This window comes from Lytechinus pictus, chromosome 14 (assembly GCF_037042905.1).
Source record: "Lytechinus pictus isolate F3 Inbred chromosome 14, Lp3.0, whole genome shotgun sequence".
In the NCBI taxonomy this organism is placed as follows: Eukaryota; Metazoa; Echinodermata; class Echinoidea; order Temnopleuroida; family Toxopneustidae; genus Lytechinus; species Lytechinus pictus.
Window position 1 is genome coordinate 21527501 of NC_087258.1, and position 25181 is coordinate 21552681.

General features: G+C 37.3%; 1 protein-coding gene across 1 annotated transcript in view; it reads left to right on the forward strand.

Moving 5' to 3' along the window:
• The window catches only part of LOC129276117 (neuroblastoma suppressor of tumorigenicity 1-like), a 23484-nt gene extending 11617 nt beyond the window's left edge, over window positions 1–11867 (forward strand). Inside the window, exons 2-4 of the mRNA XM_054912551.2 lie at window positions 7597–7993; window positions 8396–8509; window positions 9192–11867. Of these exons, the coding sequence (XP_054768526.2) occupies window positions 7667–7993; window positions 8396–8509; window positions 9192–9380 (630 nt within the window). The 5' untranslated portion in view covers window positions 7597–7666 and the 3' untranslated portion in view covers window positions 9381–11867. The remainder of the gene's footprint in view (window positions 1–7596; window positions 7994–8395; window positions 8510–9191) is intronic.
• Window positions 11868–25181: the final 13314 nt, after the last annotated feature.

Here is a 25181-nt window from a genome sequence, read left to right on the forward strand (position 1 = left end):
TTCTAGTTCTTGGAGGTAAATTTTTGAATAAACCTAATTTCATATAATAAAATACAAAAGAACAAGTGGGGATGTGACATCATCAGCCCACCTAATGAATATTCATGACGACTGTTTTCACAAAATATTGCTAAACTTTAAAATTCAATAACTTTGTTATTTGTTATACGATTTTGATGAAATTTTCGGCATTTTGCTCAGTGAATTCTACTCTATTTATTGAGATATAAATACTTTCAGCCCGGACCATCCCTTTAAGACGATGAGCTGTCCCGGTCCACCAACAATTTTCGACAATGACCTCTTCTCCGTCCATGGCGATTTGACTCGCATTTTCAAAGGAATTGCTCTGTATAGTAGGAAGTGTCTGCGAAATGGATTTTGTGGAGCGTTGTGGCCCAGTGGATTAGTCTTCTGACTTTGAAACAGAGGGTCGTCGGTTCATTCAGCAAGAAATTCATCCACAATGTGCTGCACTCAACCCAGGTGAGATGAATGGGCACCTGGCAGGAATTTATTCCTTGAAATGCCACCGCGCTGTAAAAGGCTGCGGGGCTAAAGCCAGGGTAATAATATAAAAGTATTTTGGAAGCGCATAGAGTCGTTAGTACATAATGTGATATGCGATATACAAGAACTGCGTTATTATCATCATCATCATTATATGACGCCATTGTCGTCATTATAGAAGAACAGTGGTTTGAAATGCGCCATCCTCCATATTTTACATGACGATTTGATTAATTTGATCCTGTATATATTTCATTCTTTTTATATGGAAGTAAATTCAAACTAACATACAATCTGCTCCAGTATGACTCAACGGAAAAGCATTTTATTAGAAAAAAGGGATTAAAAGCTTTTAAAAACCACAGATGAACGTAATGCATTATTATACCCTATTTTGTGTATGGGTGAAATAGTTAACCTCTGAAATCTCGTTATATAGAGCTCTTTGGAGATTTAAAGAAGATTGAAATTCTCGAAAAGAGTTGAATGCATGTTATAGAAGAAATTAAAGAAAGAGGTAAATGAAAGTTTGGGGGAAGATTAGATGAATAATAGGGAAGTTATGGACATTTTAATATCTAAATCCCTAATGCTATGTAAATTATCCCATTTACACTGTACAATGCAACCTAGATCTGTGATATCAAACACGTACAACTCCCCTGTGACCCCCCCTATTACTCTAGAATGTAATTCACATATTAATCTCATTTATTATGTCTGTCGCAAGATCTTGTGTCTCTCTTGGTGATAGTATGTAACAGATGATCTTTGAAGGTTTCCATGGTGGAGAGAATATTGGAGGTTTTTTGTTTACGGTAAACACCATGTATGTAGTCCTGATAAGGACTGTTTGTTATTCTTTCTTGATTGTATGTTAGCTCTGAAAAGAAGTGTTTACGACGTTTCGACCAGCGTGTTCTGGTCGTCATCAGGAATGATGTAGCAGAGGTTTCACAACAGTTTGTCAGTTCATTACAATGAGCAGAGAGATTATTTGGGCATATTATCAGTGTCCAAAGCGGAGACTTGTACATCTGTAGACATCATCGCTGATTTGTATGCAGTATTCAGATCAGATGACATCACATTTTTTCACTGTAAAAATATTGGGTAACATTTTTAACCAGTACGCGGGTAATTATGTGTCCAACCAATTTTGGGCAGTATTTTACCCAATGCGGAAAATATATCGTCCAGTAAGGTTAAAAAATAGGCAGCAATTACTTTAAAATGGACAAAATTTTCATCACACTGGATGAATGAAAAAGCCCTAAAGAAATGCCCAATGTTGGTTAAACATTTAACTACCCTCGTGGAACATTTTTACCCAATATGTTTTAGAGTGCAGATCTTGGTCGCATTGCCAATGTGATGATCTACGCAGTATTAGTGATCTCGACATTCGAAATTTCGAACGCTCATAACTTTCATATTGCGTGTCCAATTTTGCTTAAACCTTCTTTGACCTTACTCCTTGATGAGTTATCTTCAGAAAGGAACTCGACGACCTCGTCTTTCGTAAAACACCACAAGTATGTTGATTTATTGATAAAATGGGTCATCGTAGGTTGGTGACCGGATCAAGAGAACGTATTTATTTCATGACCAGTATAACTAGAATTTATTAGTGTGTAATCTAAAGAAAATTACCTTCTTAGCGATAAAATTCTGAATCATTGCTGCGTTGTATTTGAAAAACAAATTGAGGTCGGTATTCTGAACCCGGATTTATTCAATCTCTGTTCTAAAGTTGCGGTTCAATTATGGATAGCCAATTGTCACACTAATCTTTCACAGTAGTATGAAGGTTTAATTAATCAGCCAATTTGACATTGGAATAATTCATCATTGTCAGGGATAATATGTAACTTTTAGAAAGAGTTAAGTTAACATAAGAAATATGAATTATGATGTAGATAGAATGTTGACATTTTTGGCTTCCCATAGCTTGTAGCACATAGTTGGACCTTGGTCTACGTTATGAACTGCATAATAATCAATGTACGATTTCATTCGTCTTAAGAAACACATATTTTTGTTGTACCTTATCAGGAAGTTTCTCAGCAAAGTTAGCCACTTTTTAAGCATTGGACCGGTTTCCTAGAACTTGTTATAATAACAGAATTGCAATAACAGTTAAAAGCCACTCAAACCCTTCAATCTGATAGGCTGAGAGTAAACTTGTTAGATAAATTGTACATAACAATTTTTTTTTAACGGAGCCATGATTGTATATTTCTCTTGCAAACAACAATATTATTATTATTATTATTTTTATTTTTTTTAAACAAGTGCACACCTAGTTACCAATAATGCATATAACATTTCCATTTATTTGAAAACCGGATAAAAGAGCATTCTAGATTAAATGCCTTGCTCACTGGCATAGGTGCCGCGGCCGGGGATCGAACCCCGGACTTTCCATGTATAGCCAGGCGCCTTAGACCACTCGGCCACGGCACCTCCATTATGCCTAAACCTGGCGATAGATATACCATGTAAAATGGAGTAGGCCTATCCCATTTTTGAGCTGTTCCGAAATTAACCTATTTACGTTCAGAAAATGTTGAGTGTGGAATCCAAAGATGATCTCATGCATCGCGTCCTCTTTTCTTTTTCAACAATCACATGAAAATTATTTTATCATGATTAACCAACACCAACCTGTCTCAGATTACCATTCTTAACAAATTATAGAGGTCTTATCTATAATATGCGGTGTAACATTGTTGGTATATGTTTTAAATCCGATTAACAGATCATTTCAAGCATGGGTGTCGATCACGGGGGGGATGGGGGGGATATATCCCCCCCCCCAATATTTCAAGTGGGGGGGATGGCCTGTATTATCATCCCCCCCAATAATTTAGGGTAGAAAAATTATAATAATGATGATGAAAAAATGAAAAGTTTGATCATGATGATTATAGTGATGATTATAGTATGCCATCAATCAGTTTGCTTCCCTCGCAATTTGTGTATATTGTTATTAAATAAAAACATTCTTTTTCAGGACTATTAAACAGATGGGTAGAGGTTTAAGATGAAAAAGAATGAAGTTTTTATGTATATTTTATTTTTTAACACATGACATAAAAGGGTGTTCCATAATAGGGTGTTCCATCCCACCTGTGGTGAATAAATTAATTTTAATAAATCAATTAATTCAAAAGGGTGGACAAATAAACGGGAGTAAAAGGGTGGCAATATAAATCGTCTAAGGAATGACCATATAGCTATTACAGTAATAGACGGTAGCCCGATGGCGCACGAGAAGCCACACAGTTTGTAATTTGTGCTAGTCTAAATTGGTCCGAATCTGCATGTTATCAAGATATTGCCAGTCGGGTTAGATTTAAGAGAGAAGTTGTATACACAGAGGCGTCGATCCGGGGGGGGGGGCGATCGCCCCACCATTGAAAATATTTGGGGGGAACATATCGTTTTGCCCCCCTCCCAATAATTCCGCATGTGCAACTAAAAAATAAAATAAGATTGTAATGCTACACTGAAACCAGCAAGCGAGATTGAGATACCACTCGATTTAGATTTAAAATCGTGCTCAAAATGTCTGCTTTTCAGATTGGAATATAACAATTTTCAGCTCGCGCTTCGCGCTCGCATCATTTCTGTACCAAAATCCCATACTTTTCTTGATTAAATAGGTGAATAGAATGTCCCGTTTTCAGTTCTATACCTCAAAAGAACTCCTGCTTCGATTTGCAATAATTTTTGTTGGATATATATCTTGTTCTTTATTAAAAGCGTCCATTAAACTGTCTTTTTTCCAGATCTAAATATCAAAATTTTCAGCTGGCGCTTTGCGCTCGCATCTATTGCTCTTCTAGATAACCATCTTAATCATTGGTACCAAAAATGCTTAAAATATCAAGCTTTCACGTCAGAATATAAAGACATTTTAGCTCGCTCTCTAGTGAGATACATGTATCTATGCTCCTCATGAGTTACTACAAACAAACCTAAACAGGTACATTTTTCCTGTTTTCATGTCATACTAAAAAATTTCAGCTCGCGCTTCGCGCTCGCATTGTTGGTGAGGGTGAGATATGTGTGTCTTTCTCATGAGTCATATATATATATATATAAATAGTCCTATGTGTGTGGGGGTGTAGGGGTGTGTGGGTGAGTTTGTTCGTTTTGTATGATCGAGCGCCTTTGGAACGTTGATTCATGATTTTGCCCCCCAATCTGAAAAATGGATCGACGCCCCTGTGTATACATCATTCTCAATAAACAGATCACTATGTACATGGTCCAGGCAATTTTTGTCATTTTTCTTTCGTATGAGTTTAGAATAGGCTTACTTGTAATTGAATTTTCAAAAAAAAATAGATAAGTACAGTACACCACAACAATGAAGGAAGCATATCAATTACTCCCAAATGTCCTAACTTGTGATTTTAGTGGGGGTAATGTTGAAAGATCCCCATCCACAATAACTTTTGTGTCAATCATCCCCCCCAACCAAGAATACCGATCGACACCCATGATTTCAAGGATTGTTACGGTTATTGCTCTATTGTCCGTGGATTTCAGACATTTTTTTCTATACGTGCAATGCCGCGAAACTTGTTCATTCATGGAATGTTACATGATGATGACGTCACAATTATGTCCACGCACGTTTTGGCCACTTTCATAAAATTCCGGGCCCCGTTACACAAATTTTAACGATCAATCGCTAATGAATTGGCGTATTAGGATCATCGTATCATGTGCCTATTTCTCAGTAGAAGGACTAAAAACCAATCAGAATTGATCTTTGAAATTAGCAATTGATCGATAACCTTTGTGTTACGGACCCCTAGATTTAAAACATTTTCGATTTTGGAAACTCCCTTTTGTTTAATCTACCCCAGAATCAGTTCGTCAAAGTTCAGAAACTTCAAAATGCTGCCGCTCGCATCGTTTCTCTATCCACCAGGCGCACTCACATTACTCCTATTTTAAGATCCTGACATTGGCTCCCTGTAAAACAACGTATTATGTTCAAGATTTTGTTGTTAACTTTCCACTGTGTCCATGGCTCTTCTCCCCAGTACCTCATTTCACTGATCAAAAGTTATACCCCTTCAAGATCCTTACGTTCCTCCTTTTCCAATTCTCTTGTTACCCCCTAGGTTTTCAAAACCTGGGGTGAAAGATCATTTGTTTACTCATCCTCTAAGTTATGGAATAGCCTCCCTGAAAACATCAAACAGTGCTTGACCTCTGAAACTTTCAAACATTACCTCAAAACATTTCTCTTCAATTCTTATTAATTTCTTTTATAATTTCCTAAAAAGCGCCTTAATGCACTCTACAGAGTGGATTTGGCGCGATATAAGTGTAATTATTATTATTATTATTCTGCTGCACTGAATGGCTGGTGTTTTTTTTTTATACAAATTATCTTAATATCATCATAAAACATGGTGGCCCAGCTCTTGTTAAGAAATCGTATACCGCTTAACAATATTCAGTAGGTCTAAATTCGAAGTGAAACTTTTCATTTTTAATTTCATTTTTAAAATTCTTTTTACAAAGTTGACAAGGCACAGAACATAAAAGTTCGCAATCAATCGCTAAATGCAAATAACCAATCATAATTAAATTTGCATGCGAACAGGAACCAATGAGAGTTTTTCTTTCATATTTGCAATTCATCGCGAATCTTTGTGTTACCAGCCCCAAGTTCACATCTACCCCTGATAATGATCTGCATGTATCCTGGTGGGTGTTTCATAAAGCTGTTCGTAAGTTAGGAGCGACTTTAAGAACGACTGGTGAACCTTTCTTACGCGTTAAACCATTGTCAATGATATAAAGCATTTACCAAAAGAAAGGATCACCAGTCGTTCTTAAAGTCGCTCTTATCTTACGAACAGCTTTATGAAACACCCACCTGGATTTATAGGTTTTCCGATGTAACAGTCTTGGGCAAACCACTGATTTTTTTGTTGTTGAAAATCTGTTATAATGAGAACAAGATTATACAGTCATATTTATTCAGGGGAACAACTAAAATAAATTGATATGTGACATGGAGATTTGGTATATAGTGATCAATGTCGAATGACCATGAATGCGATTTTAAGTCCCGACCAACATACATGTAGCACAATTGACAAAAGAGATCGTAACGCAAAAGCGATATTGACTTTAACTCGTATAAAATGTCCTGAATTTGAGGTCGGTATTCACGTTCCCATCGTGTGATCATAAGCCCTCCGACCACGGGTAAGATTGTGTCTTGAACGTTGTGGACGGAATTGCCGTTGCCGGTTCTTGTCCGGTCTTTTATGGTCTGCAACGAATATATTGCGCTCTATTGCGACTGTACTATGACAGAGTTCTAGTCCAGGGGCCTGTTTCATAAAGGACTTGCAACTGTTGTAACTTTGCCATTATGGTAACTACCCTGGAAACCTTGATTATGATTGGCTGATGAGCCCTGCTACCATGGTGGTTGGCAGTATGGCAAAGTTACAACAGTTGCAAGTCCTTTATGAAACAGGCCCCGAAGATCAATTGGTGTTATTAAGGGGTTTTACGATAAGTGACGTACGGAGTATTCGGGAATACGGTAATGTGGAATGAAAATGCCCGTCAAAAATGATTAACAGCTGGGAGGACTTTGTCGAAATCGGCGAAACGGAACAGCAGGTATATAGTTTGTCCATAGGCCAGGACAAAACTGCTGTTTTGATTCACGAAATTTCGACAAAGACTTCTTGGTTGTCCTTTGTCATCACGGGCATTTAGCAGTACATTTACTCTGTTCTTGAATGCACCGCATATACGTCACGGAACCAGAACCCCCTATTGACTTCCATTGCAAGAAGGTCACCATTATTGACGAATATATCAACCTTGAAGATAGTGACAGTTTTAAGTGACTGTGATAATTAAGTGTAAGATCGATACGATAAAATACATGTGAATGCATAAATCAGCGTCATGGATATATTTTTGTTGTACCGGCATTTGAAATCTTTAATTCTTTTAAGAAATTATTTTTGAATGTTGCCCCACATGATAAGATACATTTAATGCCTTGTTCTTTGTTTGATTCTTTTCCAGACTACATACACATACTTTTTAAGCGGAAACACACATTCGCACCAACCATAAAGCACACGCATGCGCAAAGATGATTTTCGCAGTTCTTTGGCTGAATTCCCTTTTGGCATGTGCCTTGATGACGTCAGCCATTCCACTTGAAGCCACCTCATCCCGTGTGTCCAATCACAGGACGAGCTCACAAGACAACACTGACTTTCAGCCAGATATTCAAAAGAGACATGGCGAAGACCACGTGACGCTGTCTCCGGACTCTGATTCGTCGGCTGCACATTACGGCGCACATCGTATTGATAGGACAGTACTATTTCCACACGACACCACGTGGTGTGTGGCACGCCCCATCAGTCAGGTGATTGAGAGCCCCGGGTGCACGGCAGTAACGATTCCAAATAAGGTAATAACCATCGATAAAAAAAATAGATATAGCAACAACGCACTCTTTTGACACCACCGGAAACAGTACTCCAAAAGGTTAAACGCGCACAAATTTCCATATTTTCTTTTCTCTTGCGTGTGCATGTTGTTTCTTACGTGTTCGTACGGCCTATGAGCTGTATACCTCTGAATATTTGACCCTACGGAACTTTCGAAAACTTCTCGTAAAGGCAACGTCAAGAGTTGCAGCCTCCGCCAAGATTACAGGCCACTTTAAACCAGATGGCAACTTATTACTGTTTATTCAAATTTCATCTTTTATCTTTTATTTTGATTGTAATCCTTTATGTTTGGATTTAAAATCAATAAAAGTAAACTTGAAACTCTATAAGCAGTTCTTTATCTTCCTCCTGTTTTTCAGATATGTGCGGGGCAGTGTTACAGTTTCAGTGTTCCCAAGATTTTTCCTCACGATATCCGATCAGAATTCAAATCGTGTGATTGCTGTCAGCCTTCAAGGGCTACATGGGCAACGGTAGGTAGTTTGCACCCTCCCTAATGGAAGAGGGAGGGGGGTTCATCCACGCACGGGGAGGAAGGGGGGGGGATTTCATGAAAGGTGTCTGCAATGGCTAAATTGTCCTTTCAAAACTAAGGATTCTCGGAAGTTGTCATGATAGCTTACAGCCCTTTCTCCGGCAACTGATTTTCTTTTGTTGAAAATCTGTTATAATGAGAACAAGATTATTCAGTCAAATTTATTTAGGGGAACAACCAAAATAAATTGATATGTGACATGGAGATTTGGTATGTAGTGATTACAATTAAATTGGTGAACAAAACACTAAGTGCTCAGTAAAAATCGCACAGTATGTCGAGTAACGTTAGGTGTTGTCATCCCCTTTTGTTCTGAATTAAACACAGCAAAAACTGTGGTGTTAGCCGGTGTACATAGAGGACCACACCGATTATTTTACACCGGTGTTAAATTGACAGTGTTGTAATAACACCTATAGGTGTTATTACAACACCTTTTGTTGTTACAATAAATTACAAAATCTCTAGGGTGTAATTTTAACAACTCAGGGTGTGTTCCTCTATGACACCAATTGGTGTCAGTTTTAACCCCACAGTTTTTACAGTGAACCTAATAGAACGATGACCAATTGTTATTTTGAAATTTATGATTAATATCATGCCATTTGTTTTCCATGTAGATCCAACTGCCGTGCAATAATGCTGAAGACACTGCTCGTTACAAACGTGTCGAAATCGTGGAACAATGTGAATGTGTGCCGTGTTCGTCAGCCACCTCGACGACGTCATGGAGCACCACGTTGACCACCATCAACGAAACAGACTCTTCTTCGTCGTATGTCGAAAGCTCCAGCATTCTTAGAAATTGAGTTCACGACACCCCCGCTCCTGCCACTGTGATGGTCGCAGGCCCATCCCAGGGCCCATATTCATGAAGCTTTAAGAAGTCGAGTAATCTCCTAGCTTCGTACTTTGCCCTACGTAAGAAGGTGATCACTGGACTTATTCAGGTTTTGTGAACACGGGCCCTGCTTAACAAAAATCGAGGTCGATCGAGCTCCTATGGAAGTCCATTCATGTCACTAAAAGAGAGTTTCACACCGCGGCCCAGAACGGATCCAAGAACGCAGTAAATGTATATACCTGCCAATTGACAAAGAACAGCTGGGAGGTCTTAGTCGAAAATGGTGTACTGGAACAACAGCTTCGTCCTAAGTTTCGGAGCTGACGAATATTTGCAAATTTCTGGTGGTTCATTGTCATTAAGGGCATTTGATAATGCATTTTCTATGTTCTTGATTCCGTCGTGGAACGTACGTGAAACTTAAAGTCCCCATTTGCCCTCAACAATGTGCTGTGTGAATATTGATGTAAGGAAAGACTGTGGTAATGGATATTAATTTTAGTCTCTGAATTGTTTATTCAGTTTGCTGATGCATTTCAGCAGACCAGTAACACGAGACCCGTAATTGCGGAATCAAACAGTGATGTGAAAGGCCTGCCATATATGATGTATAGTTTCGCGGCATGTCGGTCATTCTCAACCCAATCACCAGCAATGCTGTTCGTAAAGATACGCATGCCCATTATACATAATAAGCGACAAAACAAAAGTGAGAGGTAAACTTTCGGCTTCTATTGTGAAAAAAAATGACTCAAATTCAAAACAAAGCAAACAGAATTATGGCGAAAACGAACCTTGAAAAATCAAATAAAATGTTTGTTAACGAAAAAAAAAATTGATCTTCATCTAAGTTTTTAAATGGAAAACTTGTTTGACCTTTTTGACGTTTCAGATTCTGAATCGTTTCAGATTCAAGTAAGTCAGTTCACCCACCCCTTTAATCATTTTATTTTGGGGCGCTTTAACTATACGATAACGAGATTTGAATATACAGTATATATAGTTAACCTGACCTATGTCATATACCTTAATAGAAGATAATTAATTGCAAAAAAAAATCGACTAGGAAAAACATTCAGCCATGATAATTATCAGATTAGACAGTTACATCACTGGCGGATCCAGGGGGGGGGGGGCACGGCCGGCCCGTGCCCTCCCCCCCCCCCCTTTGAGAGGCACAATTAAACTAAGTTTCGAATGTAAAAATGCCGTTTAAACACAAGTGTGTGGTGTGCCCCCCCCCTTGAACGTGAAGACTTTTTTTTTTGCTTGTCAAAGTTTTCCTCGGGAAAATGTGCCCCCCCCCCCTTGAAAATCCTGGATCCGCCTCTGAATTATATAAAACAACAATTTGCCATAAATGTATTTACGTGTCTTTTGGCATATAGTCGTGTGGTTAACACACACACTCCTAAGAACACTCATGCAAACAATTGTGTAAGAAATGAAGATGTAATGTATGTTGAGTGTGTAATTGCTAAATGCTGCGTAAATTTTGTGCAATGTCGTAAGGACTTTTACCTAAATATTTCACGCCTAATAACCAGGCATGTTTTATTTTGTATAATATTCAGTAATCTTAAGACTTTTTTTATTGTAAAAAGATTATATGTGAATGATGCTAAATCACGTCGAGGTATTTTTGCATGAGAACGTCACGCCTTCCGTTGAAAATTGTGTGTGCAAATTGTTTTGTGAAATAATCTATGTCTCCTACATGTCATTAAAATGTACCATTAATGAATGAATAAAAATTGCATGAATATCGTAATGAAATTATTCCCTGAGTCAAATATTCAAATTTGATCTTTTCTATACATAATGACTTTTTTGAATATCACGCTCAATAATAAATTTGCTACATATCTACAGTTAGCCTTAAAGCCAGAGTCATACAAGTTGTAAAGTTGATTTCTATCATAGAAGTCTTACATTTACAGTTATGTATACGTTATTCAAATTTGTTATGAGAAGGTTATGTAATTTTCATGGCACTTTCAATATTTGTAACTTTTATACTTTTAAGGTTGTCAGTTTGCACAGAAGTATATTGATTATGTCACAGGTTAATTTGTCGTCATCTATTTATTATCATCATAATTATGTACATGGCATAGAAATTGAAATACGCTAATTAATATAGATAATAGTGTATTTGCTAACAATGATGCAACAATGAACAGAAAAATGATGCAACAATGAACAGAAAAATGATTTGTCTATGCTTAATTCATGAAAAAAGGTGCAGCCAGAATATTAAAAAAAAATGTTTGTTCTTGTACATGTCAGTTTTCTTAGATGTAACTTACAATGTCAATACGAAGACACAGTCTCCGTCTGAAAGTTATGTTTCACTTCTGTCACCTACACAACACAGTCTCATTGACTCCCTGTATATATGGTATGCTATTGTAAATTGAGTATCGTGGTGGTCAATATAATATTTCATTCAAGTCTGCTCTTCTCATAGCTTCATTTGTTGTTTAATATCTTGTAACTTCTCTGACATTATCAACACATCGTTTTAACAAATAAATATGTTAGAGGGGTGCGTGTGTGTGTGTGTTTGTGTGAGCTGTAATGACCCTACTTCTGGGGACCTTTTCTTACATTAATGTCGTTGCATCAACCGGGGACGTCCCCGGTAACGCCAAATAATTCCTCATCTAATTTCAAACCGTACTATAAGCTCATGGTTTGTTAAAAGTGCCCGTTCTGCCAATAAAACTAAAGCCCCAGTCACATATGGACCCCGGACTACCCCGGACCATCCCGGATCTGATCCGGGGTGGTCCGGGTAGAGATCGGTGTTGGCGCCTTGGGCATCCTTGGAGGTCCGTGGTGGACCATGTTGGTCCTTGAACGTCCGGGAGGCCAACACGGCAGTTTTGACTGTCAAAAACATCCGGCGTCATCCGTGGACTGCCGGGTAGACAAGTAATCCGGGATGGTCCGTGTAGCTGACGTGTTGGTCCGTGTAGCTGACGTGTTGGTCCGTGTTGCTGACGTGTAGGTTCGTGTAGTTGCCGTGGAGGTCCGTGTAGCTGCCGTGGAGGTCCGTGTAGCTGCCTGGAGTATAATTTAGCAGTCCGTGTTTTTTCCCCATCAATTTTCTACATATGCTTAATTTATTTAAGATTAAATATTCAAAATTGAATTTCTTGTTTAAGATTTCAAGAACTTAACAGCTACTCTAAAAACTGTGTTGTTTAAAAAATAAAACAGCGTTTTTACTGGTTAAGGAGGTTTTGAGTTTTTATATCCTTTTTTTTAATATAAATTCACTCAGAAAACAATTACGATGTTGCGACAAGGATGAGAAAATAAATGAAATAAATAAAACAAAAATCAGCTCATTTTTATGAGCAGATTTTCATTTGTCGTGCTGGTCAATAAAGCTGACGTGTTGGTCCGTGTTGCTGACGTGTTGCTGACGTGTTGGTCCGTGTACTGACGTGTTGGTCCGTGTTGCTGACGTGTTGGTCCGTGTAGCTGACGTGTTGGTCCGTGTAGCTGAAGTGTTGGTCCGTGTAGCTGACGTGTTGGTCCGTGTAGTTGAAATGTTGGTCCGTATTGCTGACGTGTTGGTCCGTGTTGCTGACGTGTTGACGACCAGATGATCCGTGTAGACGACGTGCTCTGTCGGCATGGTCCGTGTAGATCCTTGTGAAGATGCCGTGTGTGCTATCATCAACGCTCGTCGACGCTTAATCCGGGGCAAAACGACCCCGGATCATGCCGGCATTGCCGTATTGATCCGTGAGGATCCGTGTCTATATGTGACTGGGGCTTTGTATTATTTGTAGGGCTGTAGGAAACATCCCCGATTAGCATGAGCCCTTTTTTAAGTGGATTAAATAAAAATGCATGAGTGTATGAGATCGCAAATAAACGTCCGCACTTTGACGATTAAATGTTAAGTGAGTCCCCGATTGCCACATTACAAGACAGGTGATGTGCGAGAACGTTCGGGTTCGGGTGTGCGTGTGTGAGGAAGAGAGAAAGAGGCGCGTGTGTGTGTGCGTTAGAGAGAGAGAGAGGGGGGAGAAGAGGGGGGGGGGTTGAACGTCGTTCCCATTTTTTTACCATGTTAATAGGGAACAGTCTGAGAGTAATGCTACATGCAGGGGTGACGCCACTACTAAGGAGACAGAGATACGACCCCCCCCCCCTCTATATTTTACAAGGTAAAATGGGGAAAAGAGTATAGACAGAAGCAGAGGTCTGGTCTGTATTACTGTATATTATCTCGATAATTCAATTTATAAAAATTATGATATCACATCTACGCTGTCTTGACCCCCTCTTATTTGGTCACCCCATTCGATAATCGTTCAGATAATGGAAAAAAAAATCCGATGTCATACATCTTTTTGGGGATCACCCGCAAATCCGAAACTACCCCTATTGTGACCACGGAATGGATGTCGAGGTTTTTATAGTTTTATATAGACGTCTTCTCTTTCTTCTTCTTTATCATCTTCTTCTTCATCTTCTTCCTTTTCTCTCTCTCTCTCTCTTTTTTTTTTTTTTTTTTTTGGGGGGGGGGGGCTAATTTGATACCGTGAACCCCCTTTAACTTATTCTCACTGATCACCAGGGAAAAGTTTTGTTTTCCTTACGGAAAGGTGATTTGAAATAACAAAGAAAAATCAAATAAACATAATGTTATTATTCTAATTATCATCGGGAAGAAAATAGGAAGGTTATGGCATTTTAAATTTTTTGCTTAATTTCGTCAAACACAACACAGGTCGTATGTAACAAACAACCAAGATGTTGGGACGACATTTGCTCCAGGCTTTATTTTGTTTAAGATAATAGGGTTAAGGTTGTAATACACTGTAAAAAATATTGGGTAAAGTTTTAACCAGCAGCACGAGGTTAATTATGTGTCCAACCAATATTCTGGGAAGTATTCTACAGTTATGACCACGCTTAATACGTTATATGAATCATTTTAGACATAATATACGTGGGGTTCTTTTTCTTTTTTCTCATACATGTCATGGGTAAGCTGGGATTAAAATGAATAATTTAAGACAGCTGGTGGGCAGATAATCCTATGACATGTTTGATGTATCGAGGACAATATATTATCTTTTTCGATTAGTATATTCATAATAGAGGTAACAAGGTGAAGTGACGTATGAAAGTCGGACAATGTCCTTGATTGAAGAAAAGAAAGAAATTGAAGGGGGAGGAAGAAGAGGAAGAAAAAGAAGGAGAAGAAGAAGAAGAAGAAGAAAAAGAAGAAGAAAAAGAAAAAGAAGTAGAAAAAGAAAAAGAAGAAGAAGGAAAAGAAAAATAGAAGGAGGACAAGAAGAAGAAGAAGAAGAAAAAGGAAAAGAAGAAGAAGAAGAAAGGAAAAAAATTAAGATAAAAGGTGGTAAAAGATAAAGAAAGCGAAAAAGATTAGTTAAAGGTTAGTAAAGGAGATGCAAGAAGATGAGTAAGATCAGAGAGAAAATAGGAAAGAAGGAGATAATGCGAATGTATTTTTTAAATCTAACCTAATTCGTTTTTTATTTATGTTTTAAAAATGAGATTCAAATGTAGCTTTCACAAATACGGTTAAATTTTGTAATAGCCTGTTCGTATCCCGATCTTTTTTATTTGCTGAACAAAAATAATATTGATGCGCTTTTTAATTATTATTGAAAACGTTCATTGATTTACTGCTGGGGTCGTTGGTCTGCTTTGAGTGCTTTCCTATCGTCTCAAATATTTTCAACATCGCTTTGCTCTCTTGCAACTTTCTCAAACAGTCTACCAAAGTTAAAATTCAGTCAACTCCAAAATGATGCCTCAACAAACCACAAAAGACAATTTATTCAATATCGTGGATTTTCTCAGCTTGTTTCAAAACAATGTGAATTCCAATATCCCGAAATGCTCCTACTTACTACTTATTTTTTTTTCAAACACAATATGTCCGTCCATAGGCGGCGGAAGCGGGGGGGGGGGGGACTATCCCCCTAATTTTTTTGTTGATACCTTTTTTTTTGCTTGTCAATTTTGTTTTCTGCGTCCCCCCCCCCCCCCCAGATTCAGGTGGTCCCCCTAAAATTTTGATGGTCCTCCCCTAAAATTTTGGTGTTCCCCCCTAAATCTTTTGGCTTCCGCCGCCATTGTGTCCGCCTGCATGTACTCAAAATCAACGGTGGCATCCAATTATTTCGATTCGGTAGAGAGGGAGAGAGAAGGGGGGGGGGGAGGGGGACAAGACGGCTGAGAAATGACGTTATTTCTTCTCATAATTGAATAATAAACGGGGTTTTTTCAGAGTGGCTCGTATCGTCACATAAAGTTGTCTCGTCGGGTCGGGCAAATCGTGAAAGCAGGCCATTCGAAAAAAAGGCCCCCTAAATTTCCGAAAGGTCGGGTCCACTTTACCTGACCATTCGAGAAAAGGGCACCCTAAATTTCCGAAAGATCCGGTCCAGTTTACCCGATGTGGGTGCGTAAAAGCTGTGCGCACCAGAATCGGTAGACTATAGCTTAGCCGGGGTGCGAAATATAGGAGCGCCTTGAGCACCTAGCAAGGTGGATAGGTGCGCTATACAAATCCTATATTATTTATTATATTATATATTTATTATGTTTTGTGGAAATTGTAGCAAAATGATGGAATGGTCGCGTAAGCTGGACCCGACAGTTTCAGGAATTTAGGCGGCCTTTTCCTCGAATATCCGGGTATAGGGATATCCGATCCGACGCGACAATCCTATGTGGCGACACAAGCCTACAGAAGTAAACGACTTAAAGCCCAATTTTTAACGAATTTTCATCCTTCTTTCTTTCCTTTCGATTCCCCTTTTCACTTTTTTTCCTCCATGTTTTTCTTTCACTTTTTGAAATATCATAGGGGACGGGGTCGCCTGTGGGTAAACCTTGTTGCATAATTTTCATTATATATCAAAACCCATTTGTCTATGGTATTTTTGTGATATGATTCCCTTTATTTCATAAATCCTAACTGAGAACCAGTGCTTTACGTAACATATTAGTTCATCTTTGATATTGATATTACACCATAACGTTACGATCCCTGTTTTTAGTCCTTTAATCGTGGACCTATTCTTCATCATGCATTTATATGTCGGCGAACCGCCATCACCATTATCATGATTATGGTAAAAGGGAAAAATTACATCAACGCCTTAAAAATCCCAGTAATCTATCACTTCTGTCACCAAACTTTCACCGCCATCAAGATAATGGGATGAAAATCCAACTATTCACCATAAAAAATACTTCATCTTGAATAATGCATCCTCTCTAGAACTCTCAATGCAGTGATGATGTCATAATTGCAAAAGATCTTTATGGCCGTTAGTATTATCGAAATCTTTTGAGATTGTGAAATTATATTGTCTAATGATAGTAAAGAAATTGGTCATAAACCATTTACGATGATGAGGCTAAGTACCCTTTTCTGTGGTTGCTATGGTTACTCAATGACTGAACTTATTCGTCAGTATCACGGAGGATAACTTTTTTTCCGACGACATTTTAATCTTAATGTCAGAAAAGGTTATTTCGTAAAAACTATTTATACTACTACTACTACTACTACTACAACTACTACTACTACTACTACTACTACTACTACTACTACTACTACTACTACTACTACTACTACTACTACTACTACTGCTGCTGCTACTGCTGCTGCTGCTGGTGCCACTACTACTACTACTACTACCACTACTACTACTACTACTACTACTACTACTACTACTACTACTACTACTACTACTACTACTACTACTACTACTATTACTACTACTACTAATACTACTACTACTACTACTACTACTACTACCTCTACTACCACTACTTCTACTACTACTACTACTACTACCACCAACACCACCACTATTATTACTACTACTACTACTACTACTACCACCAACACCACCACTATTACTACTACTACTACTAATAATAATAATACCACTACTACTACTACTACTACTACTACTACTACTACTGCTACTACTACTACTACTACTACTACTACTACTACTACTACTACTACTATTATTACTACTACTACTACTAATACTTCTACTACTGCTCATACTGCTGCTGATGTTGCTACTACAACTACTACTACTACGTGGGGGCGTCGTGGCATATTGGTTATGACTCTCATCTTTCAATCCGAGGGACGTGGGTTCGATTCCAAGACATGACGTGATTTTTCAGCAAGAAATTAACCCACATTATGCTGCACTCAAACCAGTGAGGTGAATGGGTACCCAGTAGGAAGAAATTCGTCAAAATGCCAAAGCACATGTAGGCAGCACGGCTATAACTGGGGTAATGATAATAATAACAACATTATTGTAATGCGCAGTTGACTATATACATATAAATATTGCTCAGTATAAATGTACAAGTATTATCATCATTATCATTATTATTATTATTATTACTGCTTCTACTATACTACTACCACCATCACCACCACCACAACTTTAAGAAGTGTGGATTTATTTCCTTGTTTAATGTACTTTAAATATCAGAACATCACCCAGACCTAAAATTAAGTGAAGTTCGAGTCTGGGGCGGTATTGGTTGCGGTGGTTGTGGCTATTTTTTGTACAAATGTCTCAAAAAAGAACAAAGTTGGCATCATAAAATTGTTCAATTTTTTTTGTTAATTATTTGATTGACCGATGTTGCATTAAATATCGTTTCCATCTTTAAGAGAAAGCCGTCTTTACATTTAGGTGGCGCCATTCAAAGTATGTGTATACGTTACGTTAATCAATCAATAAATAAATACACTTCAAATGGTAACTGACTAACGGGGTGGGGGGAGGGGAGGGGGTGGGGCTCATACAAAGTAAATCTCATGTCACATGCCCAATGCTTTAGAAGAATGTGTGCATGTGTTTGGGTTTTGTCAGACGTATATCAATCAGATGTGATTGTTTACCTTTAACGTCACCATCCGAAAGACGTGACCAGAGCTCGAACCACAAACCTCTGCATCAATTTGTAACTTCCCCCACATAGCACGCATTACAGGCGCAAGCCACAACAACAATTTAAAATTCAATGTGAATTTGGTTCCAAATGGCAATTCGATCCCCATTGCAAAACCTGTACATGCTTGCTTCTCTCTACTAAAAATCAATCTATGAGAAGTGGTTTGCGACAAATCAAAAATAATGTTGAAACAAATATGGATTTTAAAGTTCATTATAGTGGAATTTTCAAAATAGTTTTGAATATGCCCCTAATCATGCAATACAAATATATTAGAGAGTTCGAAGAAGAATATAAATATTCTGATTTCTCAATAAAATATTGTAAAATCAATATTGTTAGAGTAAAAGAAAAGCTTTGGTAAAAGGGGGTAATAAGGGGAAATTATTTGAATTTTACTTAAGAATAGTTGCGTTATGAATCCAGGGACATCGGCACCTTGTGGTATCACAAGCCTAAAACATTTCTCATAGACTATTGTGTCAAAGTGTTACTTAAAATGGATGACATTCGAGGGTTGAATTTTTACTACCAATGGATAGGATATATTCTGACATTCCATATCTGACCATAAAAGGGTATTTCGACCGGCTCATTTTAAAGATAAATCGGTATTTATGAAGACTACGCCTGACAGGATCAAATTCATCACTTGAGTCAGTAAAATGGCCCTAATTATTTCGCCATTAAAAAATAGTTCAAAATTGGTGATTTATCTTCCCAATTTGGAAAATGGAAGTTCAGTAGGTACACTCCCTAGAATCAATGTTAGATTGTTAATGATATTTATTCATTTTTGTCAATCAGCAATATCAAATTTAAAAATTGAAAATCTATTGCCTGCCAGTTGAAATTAGACCCGTGAAACTTTGTACTTTGCAGAAATTAATGGCGCCGTCAGATTAAGTTTAAATGTCTCCCTCTCTCGATCTACTTTGAGAACCTCCTTTGATACATAGGTTTTTTTCGCCTGACACTCTGAAAAGGATTAATATTAAATAGTTGTATCTGCCCCCCACAAAATAACCTTGCCTATATTAACCATAGTATAAGAAGAATCGTCGAAATAGATAAACCACATAATTGGAATGAAGTATAAATATACAATTCAATTTCTTGTATATCCGCCGGACAATTAAATTGATCAACACATAGCTTTTTAACTTATTTCCTTTTGTTTTGAATGTGTAGAATCATTATCATTCAGCGATGGCCAAAACTTTTCCTTTTTTCATTCGTACTTAAAAATCTTAGCCAGTGTAAACCAGAAAAGAGTGCTACATTCTGTTCTAGGTTGTAATAATATAAAATAATGTAAATCAGACTATTTATCTACCCCATCTGATCTTAATCCGACTCGTGATATTTTCTGGATATCAACCTGTGTTGAATGACGCGACGCGACTCTTACCCACCTTTTGATTCAACTCATATTGCCTCGAGTTCGACTGAAGAATGACTCGACTCGACTTGTGACTCGAACATCGAATGACTCGGACTCAATCCATGAAGGCTCGAATCGATTTGATTACAACCTTGGTATCAAATGACCTTTGAACCGAATCGGAATGTGGCCTTAATTGAATTTACCCGGGTCAGTCTGTCCGACTAGGAAGTTTTAAGTGTACGATATGAAAAAAAACCCGACATCATAAAACTATAGTGGATGAAATACATGACTTAAAGGTATTGTTTAACTTTGTGAGCAGCCGATTTAAAAAATTATCAAACCAAGATGAAACATGTGTACAAGTGCATGTATTAGAACTAATAAACCCTGAAAACAACCATTATTGAGAATAAAAAGCTAAAACTACAAGGCAAACCCCGATTTTGTAAATAGGCGTCTTATAGACGCCTAAATAGTACACATAAGTGTATTGGATGAAATTAAGATGGTGTTTTCTGTCACTTTATATTTCAATTTTTGAAGCACTAAATAATTATTTTCGAACGCAATTTTTCCTGGGCTTCATTTTTGTAACATATCACAGACACAGGTGACAAGTGTGACCTTCTAGCTCAGATTTTTTTAAAAGTCAAACCAATGTTAACCAATCCTTTAATGTAGTGTTATTCAACCTCACTGATCTGGCTATAAGCAAATAAAAACCGAATAGTCAATTCAAAATGCCCTGGAATGAGATACTGCAAGTAGGCATATTCCATAACTATTACCAACACACACCCACCCTACACCCTCACCCACACTCTCTCAATACACATAACCTCGCACACACACAAACACATGCGCGCATAACCCCCCCCCCACACACACACACACACATGCACCCATGCTTGTAATTCCAATACCTGAGTGATATTAATGTAAATATGCTTGAAGAAAAAAGAAGCTGCTTATAATACTTTAACATTTAATCTATTTTTTTCGAGTCGATTCAGAATCATCAAAGGGGAATGCTCACCCTGACAAAAAGTTTATTTTAAAAATAGCAGAAAAAAATGATAAAAATATTGGCTAAGGCTAGAGGAAAATCCATCCCCCAAATAGAAGTCCAAGTAATAGATTTGTGACGTCACATGCAAGCAGCTTTTCTACATATTGTATGGTTAAATATCTATTCAATGAAATGTCATTTTCTCAGAAAAATTAAAATGATTTACTTTATCATTAGACAAATCATTTCACACCGGCTTCTAACAAAAGTAATCACGAACCATAGACAAATTTGTAATTTATGCATTATATATTACATAGCATAAAAATGGGGCAGCTGCTGGCATGTGACGTCACAAATAAAAAAAAAAAATTCTAATAACTGTCCTAATCTCGGACAGATTTTCCTCAAACTTCAACAATATTTTTTAAAATAATTTTTCTTCTATTTTCAAACAAACGGTTGGTCAAGGTGAGCTTCCCCTTTAAGTCACCCTATATCTCCATTAACTAGATCTACATCACGAAATTAAGCTTGTGGGACTGAGGGCAGGGTAACATGCTTGGCGACCGATTCAGCCCAAGTACCTAGGCGTTATGTTCCAGTTCTAAAAGGAGTATTGCCTCTCGACGAAGACATCAGATACATCCTTCAAGACCTTTCCAAGGATCGATTTGTGGGAATTTTCGCCTTTTTAACCCCATTTCTAAATAGGGGAATCCCTCCCCAACCTATTTTCTGTTCTAGTTTAGAAAAATCGTCGGGGATGTTGTTTTGTACAAGCATGGTTCTTGTTCGAACTACACTTTCTTGGGTTTAACCCCCCCCCCTCATCTTTGGCTGCGAAGTAAAAAAGGCCATGATCTATATTCTGGAGCTAACCCCTGATTACCTTCATTTTATGGTAAACCTTTCCTATTTTTTTTTGCTTGTGTTGTCGGTACCAACCCTTAATCACATTAATTTGGTGGTGAAAACATTACTTTTGGTCAAATTTCTCGGTCAAACCCCCTTCTTGGAAAAAAAGCTAGATCCGCCCCTGGATATAAAATGATTTTGGAAAAGTTAGAAAATTAAGCAGCAATTTAGGTGATCCAATCATTTTGTCATATATATATATATATATATATATATATTGTATACATATACAGATGCAACAACACAGGGTAAAGTGGGGGGTAACCGCCCCCATTGGATTGTTTTATGTAGTGAAAAAAAAAATGAGCAAGAAAAGGGAATAAAGAAAGAAGGAGAGTATAGAAAGCAGAGGTCTGTGTTAAGTTAGGTTTACAGCCTCATAGTGAAACAAAAAGAAAAAAAGGGAGAAAGGAGAAATCTGGGCCCCGTCTTACAAAAAAGTTGCAATTAATCTGATCAACCACAATACTATGGATGGCAAGCAACGAATTAACATCTAAAATGCAAATTTGTTCAAAATATTTTTAGATATGATGCATAATCATACATTCATCGTCCTTATGAACATTCAGTGTGATTCTCTTTGTTTACAAAAAAAAAATGGTATGGATGGATTTCCATACAGTTGAGATTGATTGATTGTAAGACGGGGTCCTGGACTATGTAACTTTAATAATACCCCGGTCATTCTTTTCGTTTGTCGTTCTCTCCGCTTTCTCGAAATATTATAATTAAAAACTAATACCCACGAACTTCCTCTAATGTGGCGTTACCAAGCAAAAGATTGCAGTAAGCCATAACTACTCCACGCCTGTAAGTTGAATTCTTATAGAATGTTACCAAAAAAAAAAAAAAAACTATGAGTATCTTTACCACAAAATAGATTTCAAGTAGTAAATATATCGTTTTAAGATTTAAGAAAAAAAAATTTTGAAATGTAATTTACCATTGTCAACTAAAATGCAAACACGCAACAATTCTTTCGGCAAATCTTGTCCATCTTCTGTATGCATGAACTTTTTTATATTGTATTGTTGTCAACTAAAATAGCTTATGAAATATTTTGCAATGTGCTGGCCTCTTTTGCATTTTGCGGTCATATTTTTTACATGTTAATAGCTCGATCAAACCACTTTTGTCGCAAACTCAATAAACACCCAATAACGGAAGACGAAATTTGATTACGAGCATGATAATTTGATTGTTAATGATAACAGGGGCCTCTCTCTCTCTTAAACTTTCTCCATTTTTACCCCCCCCCCCCGACTCTCTTCCCCTCTCTCTCTCTTGTTTCTACTATGTTTTTTTTATATGAGCTTATTTTCGAGAAGACTCCTTCCGACCGTGTGTATTTCTATGTAGGCCCTTGCCTTTTCACGTGTAGATGTATAATACGAAGACACTCTGCGATAACATCTTGTTAAATACATTGCCTATGGTTTGACAGCAACTAGTCCGAATTTTAAAGTTCCATTTGTCACCTATGTCTGTGATACACTTAGAAAATGAATCCCAGAAAAGAATGCTCCCGTAAATCTCTATTTAATGCTTCAAAACGTGAAAAGCGACCGGAAACACCATCACAATTCCACTCCATGTACCACACGTGTATTTTCTAGACTCTGCAGGAGATATATTAAATGATTCTTCAGTCACACATATCTTTAAAGCGTTTGAACGAATTCTATGTCAATATATCGAGCTGAAAATGTAAAGTTTGGGAGGGGGAGCAAACCTCCTCAACGGACAGGTACAATGATTATACTACCAACTTTGTTTTCACTTTCGGTGAAAGTTAAGGATTAAGGCCTATCACGAAATATTATGACCTGGATGAATGTTTTCACGGTTTTGTTATGACATAAACTACTATACCTAACGGAAAATTGATAGCCGATGTATATTAATGGTCGAGAGAGCAAAACAAGCGAGCTATTCTCAGCTATTGGAAGTATGCTAATTCCGATTATTTGACGGGGGTCTTCAAAATTTTCAAAATCATCATATGGGTGGCCTGAAAGATCAAGTCCACCTCAGAAAATTGTTGATTTGAATCGATTAAGGAAAAAAAAACAAGCACAACACTGAAAATTTCATCAAAATCGGATGTAAAAGAAAGTTTTTCATTGTTTAAATTGTACACTATTTCATTTTTTTTCAGATTTGACAATAAGGACCAACTTGACTTTAACCATAAACTGTTCTAATAATGGTATTCACATATGTTCAGGGAGGAATACAATTTTGTGCATGTCACATGACAAGGAGGAGAAAATTAGAATGTTTCATATTTCATATAATAAAATACAAAAGAAATAGTGAGTGGGTGATGTCGATTATCAGTCTGCTCATTTGCATACCGACCAGGATGTGCATTTAACTGTTTTGTAAAATTAAGCGAGACTTTAAAATGTCATAACTTTCTTATTATCCGATTTTGATGAAATTTTCAGTGTTATGCCTGTTGGATTTTTCTCCTTTTATTCAAATCAAATTTTTGTTGAGGTGGACTTGTCCTTTAAAGGAAGGCGAGAAGGGGGAGAATATCACACCATGCTGTACTATCGTTACCGTCGTCCCCTTTCTGGTTGATATAGAGTATCGTTTATGGCCTGGGGCTGCTCAGTTGTAGAGACAGAGTGCGCCCACTTGAAATTCTCCTACACCGTACAGACCCGTACGATGGTGTGCCGTAGGAGACGTTAGAATCGCCATGCTAGAAGACCGCAAGGCGACACTGACTCATATTAAAGGGGAAGTTTAACCAGACCTGAAGGTGAGTTGATTAAACAAGAGAAAAAAAGTAGAGAATGAAAGAAGAAGGTTTGATGAAAATCAGTCAAAGAATACGAGAGTTATGAATATAAATATTTCTTTTAGTTTATGACCTCATATGCGAGCCGTTTTATTTATATAAATGATATATCATATCGTGTGACATAATACCCTAAAATGCAAGTTTACAACAAAGTGAAATTGGTTTATTTATGCACTGGAAATATCATGAGGCACATAATTTCATATCCCGTGCCATAAGACATTTGCATTCATTATTATCTATTAAAATGAATTTATGGACTATTATATTACATCATGATAAGATGATGGGGGAGCTATCCTCTTTTAACGTCAAAAATGAAAAAAAAAGTTTTAAAATCCATATTTTTTGAAGAATTTTCATTACACCTTCATCATCCCCCCTATATTTTGTCTGCTTTTTCGGAAACCAACTTATCGTCAGGGTCATCTTCCCACCCATTTACTAAGTATGGTGATTGGTCGGGTGGTCCTTCGTATTAAAAAATGTGTTTGTTGGTGACGCCCATTTGATTGAAAATATTCATCATCAAATCAAGTTAATTTTTTTCATTTTTTCTTATATATTGGTTAGATTGAGATTTATTAATTTTCCGTTCAACAAAATACAATGAAAGTACAATACATTG